Raw genomic sequence first — 16309 nt, forward strand, 5'->3', positions numbered from 1 at the left:
ATAGTATGTATTGCATTAAATTGAGATCAATAATAATAAAAATATGAAAATGAATGTCGTAGGAATCGAATTATTCATTAATAAAAATTAAAGTATGCCATTAAATGATGCAGTTTTTAAAATTTATATTTGTTTTATTACTCAATAATTTATGTGGAAATTGTGAGTGAACAAATTATGAAATCAAAAAAATTTTTGTCGATTTTCCGACACAAGGCGAATATATAGGTATTACTTTGAAGCGGGTGGTAATCGAAAATTATAAAAATCAAACTTGATTCTTCAGGAAAAGTCTTACTTACTAAATCACGATCAGTAGATCGTATATAAAAATTGGAATTAATTACATATACTTGTATGTCTCATTTCATTGAGGAGTGCAGCTCCTCAAAGCAGGGTTCGCACATCCAGTTGCTGCCAGGACATGTGTCACACAGTGTTGTGATCCTGATTAGACCGGATCTGTTCTTTTTGAGGCAATTTACGCACTTTCCCTTCAAGCGAGGCAGGCCCACTGATACAAAGTTGTGCTGATCGGACGAGGTGCGAATGATGTTGTCCGGGTTTTTAAGGTTTAGTTTACGAGCGGGCTGCACTTTGATCATTTCTTCGGCAACTGTGCGTACTGCGGGTAGCAACTTAACACTTCGCTTTGGCCCCACTTTTTGAATAGGTTGTAAACGTCGAAATAGTCTGCCATCTGTAAAGTTAAAGAATACAAAATTAGGTTGGTTTATGAAATGTTCAACTAATTAAAGGCTACAACAAAGACAAGTCAATTTTTAATAGTTTTAATAAAAGAGTCATTTTTAATTGAATGTATATAGCTAATCAAACGTTTATTTAATGTGGTAATGATTTGGGGTTCTCAGGTTTTAAATGATTCTGTTTGTTTTTTCTAGCTGAAATAAAACAAGAATACTTTAGTTTTTTTCGAGAATTGATCAGTTTGGCTTCCACTATTAGTTATCTCTTTATTTAGACGGTTTTCCAATCGACCACTCGAGGAACAAATGTCTTTAGTCGTTCGGGTGGGCTATGATTGTGGAATCCACGGATTGATTTTATGGATTTCATGTGGGTGGTCAGCGCCGCGCGGCAGTTCATCTTTTTATACATGGTGCAACGCCAGAAGGTCAACAATAGCTTCGGATTCCGAGTGTGACAGCTAAAGGTATAACCCTCGTAGACAAGTTTTCCTCGATCGTCGTAGGTGAGAACTGAAATTAAAAGTCTGAGTTAGTTAATTTATACAGTAGTTAAACCTATTCTTCAAGAATTATCAGATTGGTGCTATTGAATTTGATAATTTCAGATCTTTATTTCACTCGATCAATGGTGAAAATTGCAATCAAAAAGTTAACTACATATATAGCTAACTTGGCTAACTTACAGCTATATTTACAAATTTGTTATACTTCAAATTAAGCTCCCTTCATTTGATTTAAAAATAATTTAAATACTTTTTTACAATTTCAATTCACAGGTAGTAAGGGAAACAAATAGAAAATTAGATAGTTTAATTCCTAGATATGAACGTTCTTCGACACTGTTACTTAGTAACTACATTCCACTGCAGAGTCCAAATGGACCAGCTATTCGTGCATGAGCATCATGGAGGCGTGCATCAGTTCGTGATCCGTCAGCTGCAACGTGGCCGGATCGCTGGCTAGCTGGTGCTCATCCATTAACTCCTGTTTCTGCTCGTGGAGCTGCTGCTGTGTGTAGCCATGCGTCCTGCACTGCTTTCTGCCGGTGCTAACTGCTGCCATTTTATTTCGCTGCACGATCTTGTCGATCTTGTCCGTATGCGGTTGATGGTTGTGAAGTCCGCCCGTCACACTCTTTAGACGGCCGTTTTCCAAGACGCAGCGGGATCGGCAGCGCATTTCGTGCACCTTTTTGGAATAATTGTGGCAGCGCCAGTACTGTTTGTTGCTCTTGCGGCTGTGGCAGTTGTACATGTAGCCATTCAGCACCAGACACGGCGTCGACCAAGGGCTCTCTATGAAGACCAGCTCGTTTCCATCTGCAAATCAAAAACTGTTGGTTAGTCAGTGGTTTATATTTGGGACTTGAAGCCTAATAATGATGTAGTAGACCATTCTGAAATGTGCACCATCCTTTGTTTTGGTATCAGTTTATTAGAGCATTAAATATGAAATACTTTTACAGATTTCAATTAAACTACGTTCGAGATGGTGGGCCGATTTGTTTGGCAGAGAATCCTTGAACCATTATAAACCACTATAAATCTACTAAAGTGGTTGACTTAATCATTAAAATCCTATGAATGTTCGGATACCTCGGTATTTTTGAGCAGATTCTTTTCATTGGACACACGTTGTGAAACTAACCTTCATGTTGCTAAGTATGTAACAGTTTTCTTATTCTATATCATTGGTTTCTAAAGTTGAGAAATTACATATTTTATGGAAGGTGCAAAACTATAGTCTTAAATGTATTACAAACATTGTAAGTCGGACAATTTTTGGTTGTAAACATTTTTGGTTGCGGGCTGACTAACGATTATCTTATAAATATTAAAATACATATACACATGTATGAAAAATAACTATTGGAAATGGTCGGTTTTGGTCAATTTAAGACTATAGCTTCAGTTTGATTGTGACATACAGCAAGAAAACTAATGAAGGTTCAGAATGATATACGATTTATAGCTTTTCTTCAAACAAATAAGCCCATTCCAAAGTTCGAGACTAATACGAGCTTATGGTGCTAGATGATTACTCCTAGACGTGCTTAGACTTCAGCAGGGAACGGCGCTTGGCCTCCTCCGCCTTCTCCGACTGCCACCTTGTCTCCCGCTCTCGGTCCCGCTGCTGGACCCGACGCGACTCCGCCTCGATCTCCAGCTCCTCCTCCTCCTCCTCGGCGGCGTCAACCAGGGCCTGCATCTCGATCTCCGTGGCCTCGGCAGCGGGCAGAAACAGCTTGCAGTCCTTGCCATCCTTGGCGGTCACGATGATATTGCTGCTGCCCAGATACTGCGATATCTTGGGGTTGGACGTACAGATCTCGATGTACTCCTCCAGTTCCTGCTCCACCTTATAGAGCTGCCGCTGGCCGATCCTTGAGGAGTGGGACTCGTGGTTGTGCTGCCGCCGGGCATCGATGAACTGGCCATCGCGGGTGATGACCACCGCTTTGCAGCGCAGCTTGAGGACATCAGCACAGCGCCAGGTTGTCTGTCCATTGGCCTGGGTCAGCTTCTTGTTGTAGATGTAGTCCCGGTACACCAGCTGGGCGTTCTTTTTCTGGCTGCGGATAAAACTGATATCCGTGTCTGCAAGTGGCCCGAAGATAACCGAAAATAAAGGGGTGACAAGAAGGCGGGGAAGATGGTTTAGTGGGCATGGCTATACCAATGTCTAACTCCTAATCTAGTAAATACATATGTATATGACTTAAGCGCTACGCTAGAATCGGCGAAATGAAACAACATTTAGTTCAGACTTTGGCTTTAAGCAGTTTATTGGCACACAGCGAACCTCAGGACCCATGAAGATGATGGCATAATACTTACACAAGGTAGTATTTTACAACTTACAATAGCATTTTCTTCAGATTTTCCATCGCTTGGGTTTCAAATACGAATTGTCACAAAACACAAGGGTGGAAAACACCTGGTACGACAAAGCCGAAACTGCCATAAATACCACCCTCAAAACTTTTTTTTTTAAATAAACACCACACTTCACTCTGGCACAGGCAGGAAATAACTAATTTAACACCAAAACACACTTGTTATTGATTTACAATAAACTAACAAAACAAATTCGGCTTGGTTTCTGAATTATTTTCAACAGTGGTGCCACTCTTTTCAATTTCCAGGGCTGGACTTTCAATTAGGGCTACCAAAAAGTGGCAACACCGCCCCTTCAATCTGTTTAAAATAGCTTTGGTATTTCCTAGACGACTGAATCTCTGAATTGCTTAAAATGCAGCACACATTTGAAGCAATTGAGGGAACGACTTAAAATGTTTCCTGCTGAAATTGTCAAACAGCCTTAGCAGGATTTGTACCCTGGGCTTTTACCAATTCAACAAAATTTACCTCTGGGCTACTGAAATTTAAGCAAGTCGAATTAGCATGGAACAGCTGACCGAATTTAAGCAAATCAGACGTTTAGGGAATACCTAAGCATTTCAAGTGTAATGAAATTTGTTCTTCACAACGTTTATTTTATTTTTTATAAATACATAAAAGAAACCCGTCATATATTAAATCTTATAAAGTATTTTAAACATAAACACAGGAAATCCTACGAGCCTTGCACATTTTACATAAAAAGTTGACCATTGCCATTGCACCGAATACTGTTACTTTCAGTAGCGTAGCTCATCTTCACATTACGGTATCATTCTACAGATATTGCAGTTCCTTTGAAAAATGTATTCAAAATAGCAACTTAAGTTTTAACGACACTACCCATTTTCAAATGTATGGATTGATAATTTTATTCAAGTTTGCTCTCCTGTATTAAGTATTTTTCAAAAACAAATTATAATTTTAATTATCGCAATTCAAGTTTTACGACCTGGGACCGCAATATAAGTGAAATATTTTATATTCGAGCGAAAAAAAAAATCAATCCAAAAACCCCGCTGTAAGAGCTTTCTTCTGCAGAATTCTTTGAATATGTAGATAGCTTACGACGCGAAACTTCAATTCTTTTTTAATTACAAAAAAAATTGAATTCAAAGTACTATTTTTAATTACAAAAAAATAAATTGAACGCAGTAATTTTTTTAAATAAAAAAAAAATCAATTGAACTCAAACTACTTTCTTTTTAACTAAAAAAATAAATTGAATTCCAATTACATCTTAAATAGAATTCAAAGTACACTTTTTATACTAAAAAAAAATCAATTGAATTCCAAGTACTTTTTTTGTTAGTCAGTTCGCTTAATAAGACAATACAATGTCAATGCCCCAAAAAAAAATTGAGCGAATAAATGTTGTTGATCATTAATCATTTACGATCCATTTTCTTGTTCTTGCTGTAATAATCTTCCCCTGGAACATCACTCAATTTTGAGATAAAACTTAAAAAAAAATCAACTGGAACACTGTTTTACGAATTCTGGCTTTTACAAGAGGTAATATACATTTAAATATTATATATATTTACTTCAGACTCGGCAATTAATGCCGTTGCTAGAAATGTATCAGCAGGCTTTTACGTTGCTTCAACAAGTCTAAACAACATCTTGATGTACGGAATAAAAAACGACAAAAAAAAACAAGCACCAACAAATAGCCGCTTTCCCCAAAAATATGTTAAAACTTATCAATAAAATTAAATACCTGCAAAACATGATGAATGAATGGAAAACTTTTTAAGACTACTGGTATTACCTTTAATTGTTTGAGTTCTTCATGGTGTTCCAGGGTGCAGCACAGACATCAGTTTCGATGGAAATTCAACACTCTACTTACCTTTAACTGAAGTTTATATAAAACCGCGTGATACTACACCGAAGCACGTGGGTAATATGCTTTAGGCGACCGATCTGCCAGATGCTTTTTAGGCTTTTAAAATAAAGCACAGGCTAATATAACTAGTTATCAACTAAAGGCCAGTGAAGTATTGCTTAAATTTGTTTTAAATCAGATTTAAACGCACTTTACCAGAATGAAAAATGACCTGGTTCGCTTGCGAAGTATATAGGTTGGTTAAAGAACAATATAAATCAGTTCAAAAATGATTACATTTCGCAAGCGAAAACCAAGACCATTTCTAAATTCTACTTATGACTAGTGGCCGTCGGCCATTTTAACGATGGGAATTCAACCAACCTTGAGCCTCTGTGTTGCCCTGATCCGCGCTGGTGTCGACAAACGAGGATTCACTGTAGTTCTGTGACTGCTTAACCACCGCCTTGGACGTGGTGGCGGTCACTCCGCCGCCGCTCGTGTTTGCCGTCGTCTGGTTGCCAGCATCCTCGTTTTCAGTGAAGTAGCTGTCGTCGTAGCGCATGTCCCCATAAGCATCGTCCTCCACGTAGGTGCCCTCGCCATCTCCGGCGGCATCGCCATGGTCCTCAGAGTAATCAGGTTCCGATTTCGTTGGCAATTCCATGGGGAGATCAATGTATTCGGCTTCCTCCTGCTGCTGATGCTGGCGGACCTGCTGCTGCGGTTGCTGGTGGATCTTGCTTTCCGCGGCGGATACCACAGCGGTTTGCACGGTGATCTGTTGCGGCACCAGTTGGGCGGTCGTTGTGCTTCCAGTATCCGTGGCCGAATCTAGGGGGTCCATTACATTGGCAGAGGCGCTTGTCTTGGGGCGCTTAACGCCGCCGCTGGAAGATGAGGCGGAGGTCAGGGAGGTGCGCTGGGCGGAACGTTTGTTTGTCGACACCAGCGTCGCCGTCGTAGTGGTTCCCGTCTGCAGCTGCTGCTGCTGCGTCTGGATCTGCTGCGCCGCCTGCTGCTGCTGCTGCGGCTGTTGTACAATGGTGGCTTGAGGTGCGGCCGTGGTCTGGATGACGATCTGGGTAGTGCCCTTGTTTTCGTCGCCCAAACCGTCGTCCACGGTCTCGATTTTGTAGCGGGCGGAGGCGCGCGGCTGCTGGCGCTGCGCCCGCTGGGCCGGTAATTGTTGTTGTTGTTGTTGTACATGAGGTGCTGCTGGCGGCGGGCTAGGCTCCTGCGGCGGCTGCGGCGCAGGATCGTTCTGAAAAAACATTACGAAAAAATGCAATCATTTGGATTTTGAAACGAATCATAAGGTACTAGCCCAAAAAATTTGCTTTTAATTATTAGTAAAGCACAAAGGACAACTTTCATACACCCTTTGATATGTATATTAATACAGTGCTAAAAACTTTGTAATACCTTTTATGTTAAAGAAAATTTAAAAGTCATTAATTCATTAAACATGAATGAAATACTACGTAGAATTTATACTACGAATTAAACAATTGTTTCGCCCCTAACAATAAAACGCAATTGTAAATAATACATATTGAATAAAATTGGCTTTGACACGAGAATGCAATAAAAAAAAAAGAAAACATATTCTGCATTATTTGTTTCAGTTCTTGCTGCATCTGTTTTATGGTTTTTTTTAATCTGCGATACAAATTAATGTTTATGCTTTGGCACCGAATTCGCTGTGAAACAAAAACAACCACCCAGTTGGTCGATGCCATATTGACCAGAGCGAGACAAAAGTAACAACACACGCACAGTACAGTTGTCCCTCTCTGGCACGCGTGCCTTTTGGCATTTCGTTTGCGAGAAATTTCTCGGTACAGTCAAACCATGCTCTTATACAGATGCTTGCATGTGTATGTATTGGGCGCGAAAGGCGATGCTATTGTTGTTGTTTTTGTTGAACCTACGATTCGATATACCAGTATTAGCAAATATGTATATACTCACATCCGTTAACCCCTTGATTTGCAGAGACTCCGCGGTGCTAATGAAAGCGGGAAGGGCGTCCTGCTTCACATTGACCTCGCCGCAGTACATGAACTGGATGAGGTCCTTCAGCGCGGAGTGGCTTACATTGTTCAGGAATACTGTATGGGGAGAAAACAAGTCAAAAAAAAACATCCCCAATAGAGTTCTAGGCCCAAAACTCACCGATTGCGTGGGTGTTCGACGGCATCTGGGTGAACATCTTGCGGAAGAAGGGCGAACAGACGGACAACACCAATCGGTGGGCCTTCACTATATGGCCCTCGGCCGCCAAAGAAACGTCCACTAGGTCGCCGCGACATAGCGACTCGTGGAAGCCAGCCGACAAATTCGTGTTGAAGTTGTTCCAGCACAGGCTGAATTGCTCGTCGTCCGCCATCTTGGACGAAAATCAATACTTTTCTGTACCTATGCGTTTGGGGGGCTGCAGGCGAAAAAATGCAATGCACGTTTATTAGTCAATGCTTTAGCTAACCATACACTAATTTGTTGTTTACAACCACCAGCGACTGCCGAAAAAAAACGGCAGCAGCAACACAAAATATGCAACGCAGCCAAAAAACTGGGAAATTTTCAAGCGTATGTGTATGTATATGTGTAAAATAAGTGGCACCTATTTTACTTATTATTCACACAACCGCATTTTAAATTAATATTAACCATCAATGAAACTACTCACCTCTTGTATTATTTTTCAAATAAAATAACTATTTATAACCGAAGCTCAAATTATTTTTAATCTCGCGACAACGCGCAGAGTGCGTCCGATTTCTTTCGTCTGAAAATTAGAGATGAGCGAATGTGGTAGAGAAACTGGAAGTGAGGAAACATCAATGTCATCGATGTTTTTAAATTATCGATGTTTGACAAGGACTATCGATGTTTGTCAAGAATCATCGATTTTTGTTACAATTAGAACACGACATTTCACGATTTCCTGTACACTGTTGAAGCCTATTGTTGAAGCTTTACTGCTTCAGCGACCGAATTTCCGCAACAGCGACTTTTTATTGAATAAGAAGTACATGGGTTACAAAGAAATAGGAAAAAGTCGCCTATACAAGTATGACATTACATTATATGTAAACCTTTAAACGTTAAAATTAGCGGGACAAACACAATATAATAACAAAACAATAAAGTTTGAATTTAACGTTAAAAGGCAGTGTGACCGTTAACTTATTATTACAAAAATCTCAAGCAGTATCCATAAAGTTCTCTATGTCTCTGAGCTTCAATGAATTCGTCAATAAATGAGGCGAACAATGTAATGTCATACCCGTATAAGCAGTGGAACAATACTAATGGCGTCGCGCATTCTATACACAAACCGGTTCATAAGCCATGACACAAACCAAAAATATTTTCTGCCATTAAAAACACTACTTCGACACTAAGTTTTAATAATTTTCTAAGCCTTTCGCAGATCGTGTTCCTAGCTGAGCTCTATTTATAAATATTACTATTGACACGTACTAGTTTTTGCGAAATTTTCAATTATTTTTATTTCAAGTGTTCTTGGAAATCGATTAATTGGTGGACTATATCGATAATCCGATCTTTGGGGCTGCATACAAATTCTATAAGCCTAAGATTTAAAATCTCCTTTATATTTATCCCTAGTCCTTCCTTGCTGACCATTTTGTTCAAGATTTCATAAAAATTGTTTAGCAGTTCCCGGGATATTCTATATGTTACACATACTTCGGAAACTCCAGTGTTTTGTTATGCAGCCCTCGTCCGATTTTGCGGGTTGTAAATGAGTCTGGCAATGCCATTTGAAAATCCCCGTAATAAGAAAGTATTTATTTTCGCTGTCAAAATAGAGGGAAAGCCTGCCGTAAAGGGGATATCTGATGATGTCTCGGGTACCAGCAAAACAGCGTCAATATAAATAAAATATAAATAAAATAAAAACATGTAATAATAACTGCGCTTTTAAAGTTTTTTTGTTTCGAAATTCTAGCGAGCTTGCAAATGCGAAATTTGGACAAGTTCCTGATATTTTGTATGGCATCGGCTTAGCATTGGTACATTCTAGCGTGTATAATACAAATTTTCCTAAATAAGAAAGTTAAGGGTATGCAAATTCGATATAATTTTGATTTCTTGATATTTTGTATGGCATCGACTCAGCATTGGTACATTCGAGCGGGTATGATAAACATTTTCCAAAATAAACAAGCAATTCAAAAAATCGACTTTTTTGAAAAACATAATTTTTATGGGTATGCAAATTAAGGGTTAAGGGTATTTTTTGGATATTTATTATTCAAAAATATAGAAAAACATTTTTTTTTGAGTGTATAGGTATTTTTTGAGTGTAAAAACTTTTAATTAATTACACAAAAACGATTTTGTGAAACATACAAGCTAAATTTCACCTTAATTGAAATAAATTCCTTGGTACTTGATTTTGTGACCCCCAGAGCTGCTCGCTCAGTACATTCATCATATCAAGTGTGCGAAAATCTGCACTTGAGCGCCACTTGATATACAGTTTATATGTATATAGGGACTATAAAACTGAAGGACTTAACAATAATAAATACTGATACTCATGCTCAAGTAGCGAAACAAAATCTGCATAAAGTGGCTGCGAACAAACAACTGTGACGTTGCAAGTGGATGCTTAGTGTGTATGTTTGTTTGTAGATACATATACATTTACATGCTTGTAAAAATGAAAAAAAAGGGCGGCTATTATAATGGATACGTTCGCCAAAAATACTTTTCACTTCCATCCAAAGTCGGTTGACCGAAAGTTTCGCTTCTTTGCTCAATCAATAAGGACTTATTTAAATACATATAGAACGTCTGCAATCCGATTTTGTGTGATATTTTTGAGCGAAATAAAATCGGTGACTAACTGTCAGTAATTCTGGACACTACAAATAGAAATATAAAAAAAATAACGGGGAAATTAATATAATGAAGGATTTGAACTGAACACAGAAATTGAGGATATACATTAAACATTATTTACAGAAAAAGATTCACCACGACAACAAAAATTAAAAGTTGATAAACAAACGGGGAAATTAATATAATGAAGGATTTGAACTGAACACAGAAATTGAGGATATACATTAAACATTATTTACAGAAAAAGATTCACCACGACAACAAAAATTAAAAGTTGATAAACAAATTTTTTTTTTTTTCATTTTGTCGCGTCTTCATCGTAAATTAAGATGAGTAAAAATTATAACAAGGAAGCATTTCGACTCTATTTAGGTTCAATCTAAACCGATTTCGCCTAACGTCAGAAAAACCTTTAAAAAGCTGCAATAAGAATGACAATATGGCCCACTAATCCTTACATCTATTTTTTTGATTATTTAGCATGCGTTCCTTAATAATGTTAAGTGTAAAATAAATATTTTTGTTTTTTAAATGAATTTTGATGAAAAATGTTTGTCTTAAACTAAGTGCAAATTTTGCCGCGTTCGCGATGTAGCGTTACAAATTTGATAAATGTAGAAAAATAAATCAAAAAATAATAGTAATAGCTTATAGCTAAAAAATGTCTTATAAAATGAGTTATTTATGTAAAAACGACAGTTTTAAATGTTAGTTTTGTAATTTTTTGTTTGTTGTACGATCCTGGAAGTTCCCGATCCTGGAAGTACCCATATGTAAAACGTATACCAATAAACTAAAGTGTGTTTAAATTGTTAAACGTATAAACTTACTTCACTACTTTTCTATTTGGTAAAGTCGATATAAAATTGTTACCAGTTGATTTCTGTTGATGTCCCAAATACCAAGCGTAAAAAGTCTGTATTTAACTAAATTGGTACTCAATATTACTCAAACGTGCACATCTCTACCCGAAATGAGAGAATAAAGAGCGAGAGAGAGGGACGCTCGGCTGTGATTGGCTTGAGGGCGGCCATTTTCCCCCTAACGGCATTTGTGTGTGCGGTGCACCCACACACGTCCACGAGCGCACAGGCATAAGGCGATCTGGGGTGAAAGAAGTACTCGCTCAGTACCAATATCGAGCCGACAAATTGCAGACACGGTCGAGTGCGCACAGCAACGGTACTTCTGGGATCGGGTACGGTTACTATTACGCTGTACGCTGTACGTTACGGTTTACGGGTTTCGGTCTTCCACTCAGTGCGCTAACGGTTGCGTGGGGTGTGCTCCACCACCTACTTGATTGCCCTGCTACCGTGTTAGCCATTCAAGTGTCGCAAGTTCAAGTGCGATTTGGCAAATTGCTGTATTTATTTAAATTTAAAGTGCTTCTCAAGTGGCCAAGTGATCGCATCGCATCGCATCGCATCGCGAGGATGTTGCAACACCATCAGCAGCAGGCTCAATCGGGTGGCTATTATGACTACAACCAGTCCCCCAGTCCGGGCAGCTTGACAAATGCAGATGCATTGAACACCACTCCGTTTTCAGTCAAGGATATACTGAACATGGTCAATCAAACGGAGGCTTACGAAGGCGCCTACGGACACCTCGATAGGTAAGTGTGATTGCGAAATACAATGTTAAAATAAATCGTATGTTTTGATGTTTGTCTATAAAGTTCCTAATTGGACTTCATTTGAAAATGGGTTAAACAGGATACATATATACTAACCAGTACGTTCACATTCATGTGTGTCCCATTAAGATTAAAAAAAAAAAAAAAAAAATCGTTTCTGGGATATGTTTAAAATTTATTTAAAAAAAATGTAATATTTTTGTCAGTAAGACCACACAAGGTTTTTACCCAGAATTGAAACAAAAACTAACTTGGAATAGTTCTTTTGAAACAAATAAACAAAAAACGGCCAACAGAACTTGATCGTATAGAAAAAGAAAAATAAGCCAAGGTATAACTCTAGGCCAACTGTTATTTAACTGTTATTTACTTTTTACCAGGTATCTTCCTAAATATCTCTTCCACTTATACCTGTCAGTAAGTTTTTTTCACGAAGACAGCGTACTTTCCCTTCCCAGCCGCATTTTATTTATTTTTTTTTTAATAGGGCTCCATAGGAAAATTAATTTCTACCAATTTTCCAACGAAAGATAATGTTTTGATAACCTTCCGTCGAGACGTAGCAGAAGAAATCCTATGAAAACACATAGGAAGCATGAATTGCAAATAGGATCTGGGACCCGAGAACCTCGAGCTCGAGGCTTTGACAAATCATCGTTATTTGTACAAGAGGCCGAAGACAAAGATGAGAAGACACAGTGTTAACAATAAGAACAACAAGGTCCAAGGCAGGCAGTCCGGAGAGGTGGCGATCCGGCGATCGCTCGATCCCTTTTGGGCTGGTCAACATGTGTGATTCGCATGTGTGTCCGCCGCACGGGGGCGTCCCTAATTTGCTGATGAGGCATGAAATGATGTCACCAAGGATCCTGTCGCGCCAGCAGGAAGTGGGCAAAAGTCTACGGCCCGGGGAGCCACTGTGTCCGGCGTGATGCAACATATGGCGGCCATATCCGAATAGCCCAGTGTTTAACCTTTCGCTTTTCCTATTTCTCTGCTTTCCCGCAGTGCGACTGCTGCCTCGGCGCTCTATGGCGCCGGTGAGTACCAGCAGCATCTTCACCAGCCTTCACATCAGTACCACGGCCACCAGCAGCATCAGCACCATCAGCACCATCAGCAATCCGAACTAACGGCCTCCCAGCAGCAGTTGCAGCCTCAGCTTTTGGACGATGGCAGCACAACGGCGTCATCTCTATCGCCGCTCCTGCCACCCCCGCCACATCAGCTTTACGGCGGATACCAGGATTACGGGATGCCCGCCCACATGTTCCAGCACCATCACGGACATCCACATCCACATCCACATCCCCATACCCATGCACACCAGGGTTTTCAGCACTCGGCCTCGGCCTACAACATGTCCGCCTCGCAGTTTTATGCCGGAGCCTCGGCATCGGCCTACCAAAGTCCCGCCACCTACAATTACAACTACGCCGGAGCCGGGGAGGTGTACGCCGGAGCCACGCCCTCGGCGGTGAGCATCAAGAGCGAGTACATACCCACGCCGTATGTGACGCCCTCGCCCACACTGGACCTCAACAGCTCCGCGGAGGTGGACAGCCTGCAGGCGCCGGCGCAGAAGCTCTGCGGGAATCCCCTGACCCAGCGCCTCATGGAGACGGCCAGCAACTCGGCCTCGCTAAGGAGCATTCACAGCACGGAGGAGGGCACTAAGAGAAGTGAGTAGTTTGATGAACTCTATTATGCTGTAAATTTAACTTATAAGTTATGAACATGCCGGGGATAGTTTGAAAACTCTACCAACCAAATTTTTATAAACTTGGAATTTGTTTTCAAAAAGTTAAACCAAGCCAACAGACTTAAACCGATATCTTTAACATACCATTTAATTTTTAAATAATTCGTCTTCCACATTGGTCAATGAAACCAGAAAGATTCCAACTATTTCACTCGAAGTGGCCCTAAATGAAAAGTAATCAGCAAATCTTAGATTTAATTAAGTTACTGTTAATTAATTGTCATCGTATTATTATGTTTAAAAGCCCTAAAGTTAATATTGTTTTTGTAAAAACAAAACATTGTTCGACACTTTATTTTGGTGGGTCAGGAAATCACAAAGAAAACTAGCAAATGCTGTAGTTACAGAGTTACAGAGTCAAGTCATTTTAAAAAAATTGTAAAGTGTTTTTACTTCGTTTTTGCAACTAAAACGTTTATCTGTGCAGTTAAGAAGATACGGACTAAACGCCTTTTTTAAAAAGTTACATTTTTTCTTACACTCCCTGAACATCATAAGGACTGTTTAAGAAATAAAAAGTTTCTAAGTTAAATTTTGAAAAATAACCAATTTCATTAAATATATATTTGTATTCATTAAACTTTATTTATTAACTGGCAAGCTGTTCGGTTGTAGTTAAAACATAATTTTTGTTTTGTGCCCAAAGCGATAATCAAATTAATTTTGTTATTTTGAATTTCAACTCTCGTGAAATGTTGCTAATAATTAAAATTAATTAATAACTGTTTTGGCCCAAATACTTTTCAAAAACAGCATTTCAATTTTAAGCCATCTGAAAAATAAACATATTTGATTATTATTTCCCCTAATTCTTTTCTTTTTATTTGTTTATTTAAAAAATGTCTTAAATTACTATAAGTATGCTAAATAATATTTTTTTGTATCTTTTCAGAGGACAACAGCCAGGTCACTTCATCGCGTTCCGAGCTACGTAAAAGCAGTATTAATGGCACCAGCAACCATGGCAGTAATGGCGGATCCTCCAAGCCGAGAATGAAAAGAAAGCCGCGGGTTCTTTTTTCCCAGGCTCAGGTCCTGGAGCTGGAGTGTCGCTTTCGTCTGAAGAAGTATCTGACGGGTGCGGAGCGTGAGATAATCGCCCAGAAGTTGAATCTATCTGCCACGCAAGTGAAGATATGGTTCCAGAACCGGCGTTACAAATCGAAACGGGGTGATATCGACTGCGACGGCATTGCCAAACATCTGAACTTAAAGTCGGAGCCACTGCATTCGCCCACATCTCTGCCCCCGCCGATTCCCAATCACGTTATGTGGCCACCGACCATCCAGCAATCCCAGCAGCAGCAGCAGCAGCAGCAACATGTACAGCAGCAACAGATCCAGCACATGCAGTAGTTCCTCTACAGGACGAAGGATTCGAGTCTCTAATTTATTGCAGTTTCAAGCAGTCATTATGTTGTTGTTTAAGAAAATTGCCTCATAGCTCTAGTACCTTGTTTTATGTATATATTGGACAATAAATAAAGCTTAAGACAAACTATTTAAAATAATGTATTTATTTATTAAGGTCGTCTTATAGAAATTACGAAATTTTGTGATCAATTCAGGATGATTTTAATGTTAAATGGATTGATGCATTACAAGTTGAGTGAGAGCTTTCATACACGGCAGGTTCATAAATGTTTTTATCACACCGAAAGCTCTGTTGAATACATGTTTTTTATTTAATACAATTATTTCCATCGTATTAAACATTTTTTTTTTCTCTTTTTCAACCTTTACCATAGAATTTACACCATGCAATATCCATGACTCCTTGCCCTCCCGCTCTAGTATTTATATCTTTATGGATAGCTTTCGATCGGCCACCGATCCATTAGGCACCGCATCTGCGTATAATTGCCGCCGATCGCCGCATAAATCAATTTTATCGGAGCGAGCGATCAGTTTTATGAAAAACGAATTCGAAAACGAATGAAAACACAACAATTTCCGTTTTAGTGCTGGAAATGTTTTCCCTTTTTTCTGCTTTTCGCAGGGATTCCACGGGAAAAGGGGGAAATGCGTTGGCGGCAGACATTACAAAGGTTGCATTTATGAAACGTTTAAGTGGCATCAATGCAACTGTAAAATGTTTTCCTGCCTCCGCAGACACAGATACTTTCGTTGAGACGCGAAATGCAGGGCCAAGTCACCGCTCCTCCTCCAAATTTTATGACAGCCAGCGGGGCAGAGGCTAATATTTCATGGGGGGCTGGTTGGTATGGTGGTGGTGGTGGTGGTGGTGGATCGGTGGTGTTGTGGCAGTGGCATATCAATTACTCCACAAACACATGGCAGGGGTCAATGGGTGAAGGGAGGTTGCTGCCACAGACCAACAAGTGCAGCTGATCACACTTTCGGTCTGGGTTTCCACTTTTCTGACAGCCGGAGCTTCTCGGGTTAACCGTGGGGTGAAGATTCAGATTCCCGTCCCTCGGGTTAAGTGTCAATCACGGGGATCGCTTAGGGATTAGCTTAAATACACACACAGCACAAATTTCAAGAAAATTGGCATTTGATTCTAAAGGGCGTAAACACGTATATATTTAAGTAAAAATCAAACCATGCAAAATTAGAGTGAAGTTG

At 39.6% G+C, this 16309-nt stretch overlaps 2 protein-coding genes across 30 annotated transcripts in view; one reads left to right on the forward strand and one right to left on the reverse strand.

Moving 5' to 3' along the window:
* The window catches only part of LOC108141036 (modifier of mdg4-like), a 32461-nt gene extending 24201 nt beyond the window's left edge, over nt 1-8260 (reverse strand). For 23 of the 29 annotated variants that reach the window (XR_005977622.1, XR_005977621.1, XM_017264155.2 and 20 more), the window contains exons 1-4: nt 8134-8259; nt 7620-7878; nt 7416-7555; nt 5826-6705 (exon numbers count right to left, since the gene is read on the reverse strand). Coding sequence is in view for 26 of the 29 variants with exons in the window: in XM_017264155.2 (XP_017119644.2) it covers nt 5826-6705; nt 7416-7555; nt 7620-7833 (1234 nt within the window). In the remaining 3 variants the exon portion in view is untranslated. Of the gene's footprint in view, nt 1-113; nt 701-963; nt 1221-1296; nt 2030-2124; nt 3308-5825; nt 6706-7415; nt 7556-7619; nt 7879-8133 lie in introns of those variants that run through there. The other 6 variants (XM_017264146.2, XM_017264157.2, XM_017264141.2 and 3 more) reach the window with 6 other exon arrangements.
* Nucleotides 8261-11470: 3210 nt separating this feature from the next.
* Nucleotides 11471-15193, forward strand: LOC108140973 (muscle-specific homeobox protein tinman). The gene is made up of 3 exons (XM_017264041.2): nt 11471-11937; nt 12967-13640; nt 14613-15193. The coding sequence occupies exons 1-3, from the start codon at nt 11756-11758 to the stop codon at nt 15074-15076; spliced, it is 1320 nt and encodes a 439-aa protein (XP_017119530.1). The 5' UTR covers nt 11471-11755; the 3' UTR covers nt 15077-15193.
* The last annotated feature ends 1116 nt before the right edge of the window (nt 15194-16309 follow it).

This window comes from Drosophila elegans, unplaced genomic scaffold (genome assembly GCF_018152505.1).
Source record: "Drosophila elegans isolate 14027-0461.03 unplaced genomic scaffold, ASM1815250v1 contig_476, whole genome shotgun sequence".
Classification (NCBI taxonomy): domain Eukaryota; kingdom Metazoa; phylum Arthropoda; class Insecta; order Diptera; family Drosophilidae; genus Drosophila; species Drosophila elegans.

Coding starts and splice junctions, on each gene's coding strand:
- LOC108140973 (XM_017264041.2), top strand. CDS start 11,756: ATGTTGCAACACCATCAGCAGCAGGCTCAATCGGGTGGCTATTATGAC. Junction 11,938..12,966: donor GCCTACGGACACCTCGATAG/GTAAGTGTGATT, acceptor GCTTTCCCGCAG/TGCGACTGCTGCCTCGGCGC. Junction 13,641..14,612: donor GGAGGAGGGCACTAAGAGAA/GTGAGTAGTTTG, acceptor GTATCTTTTCAG/AGGACAACAGCCAGGTCACT.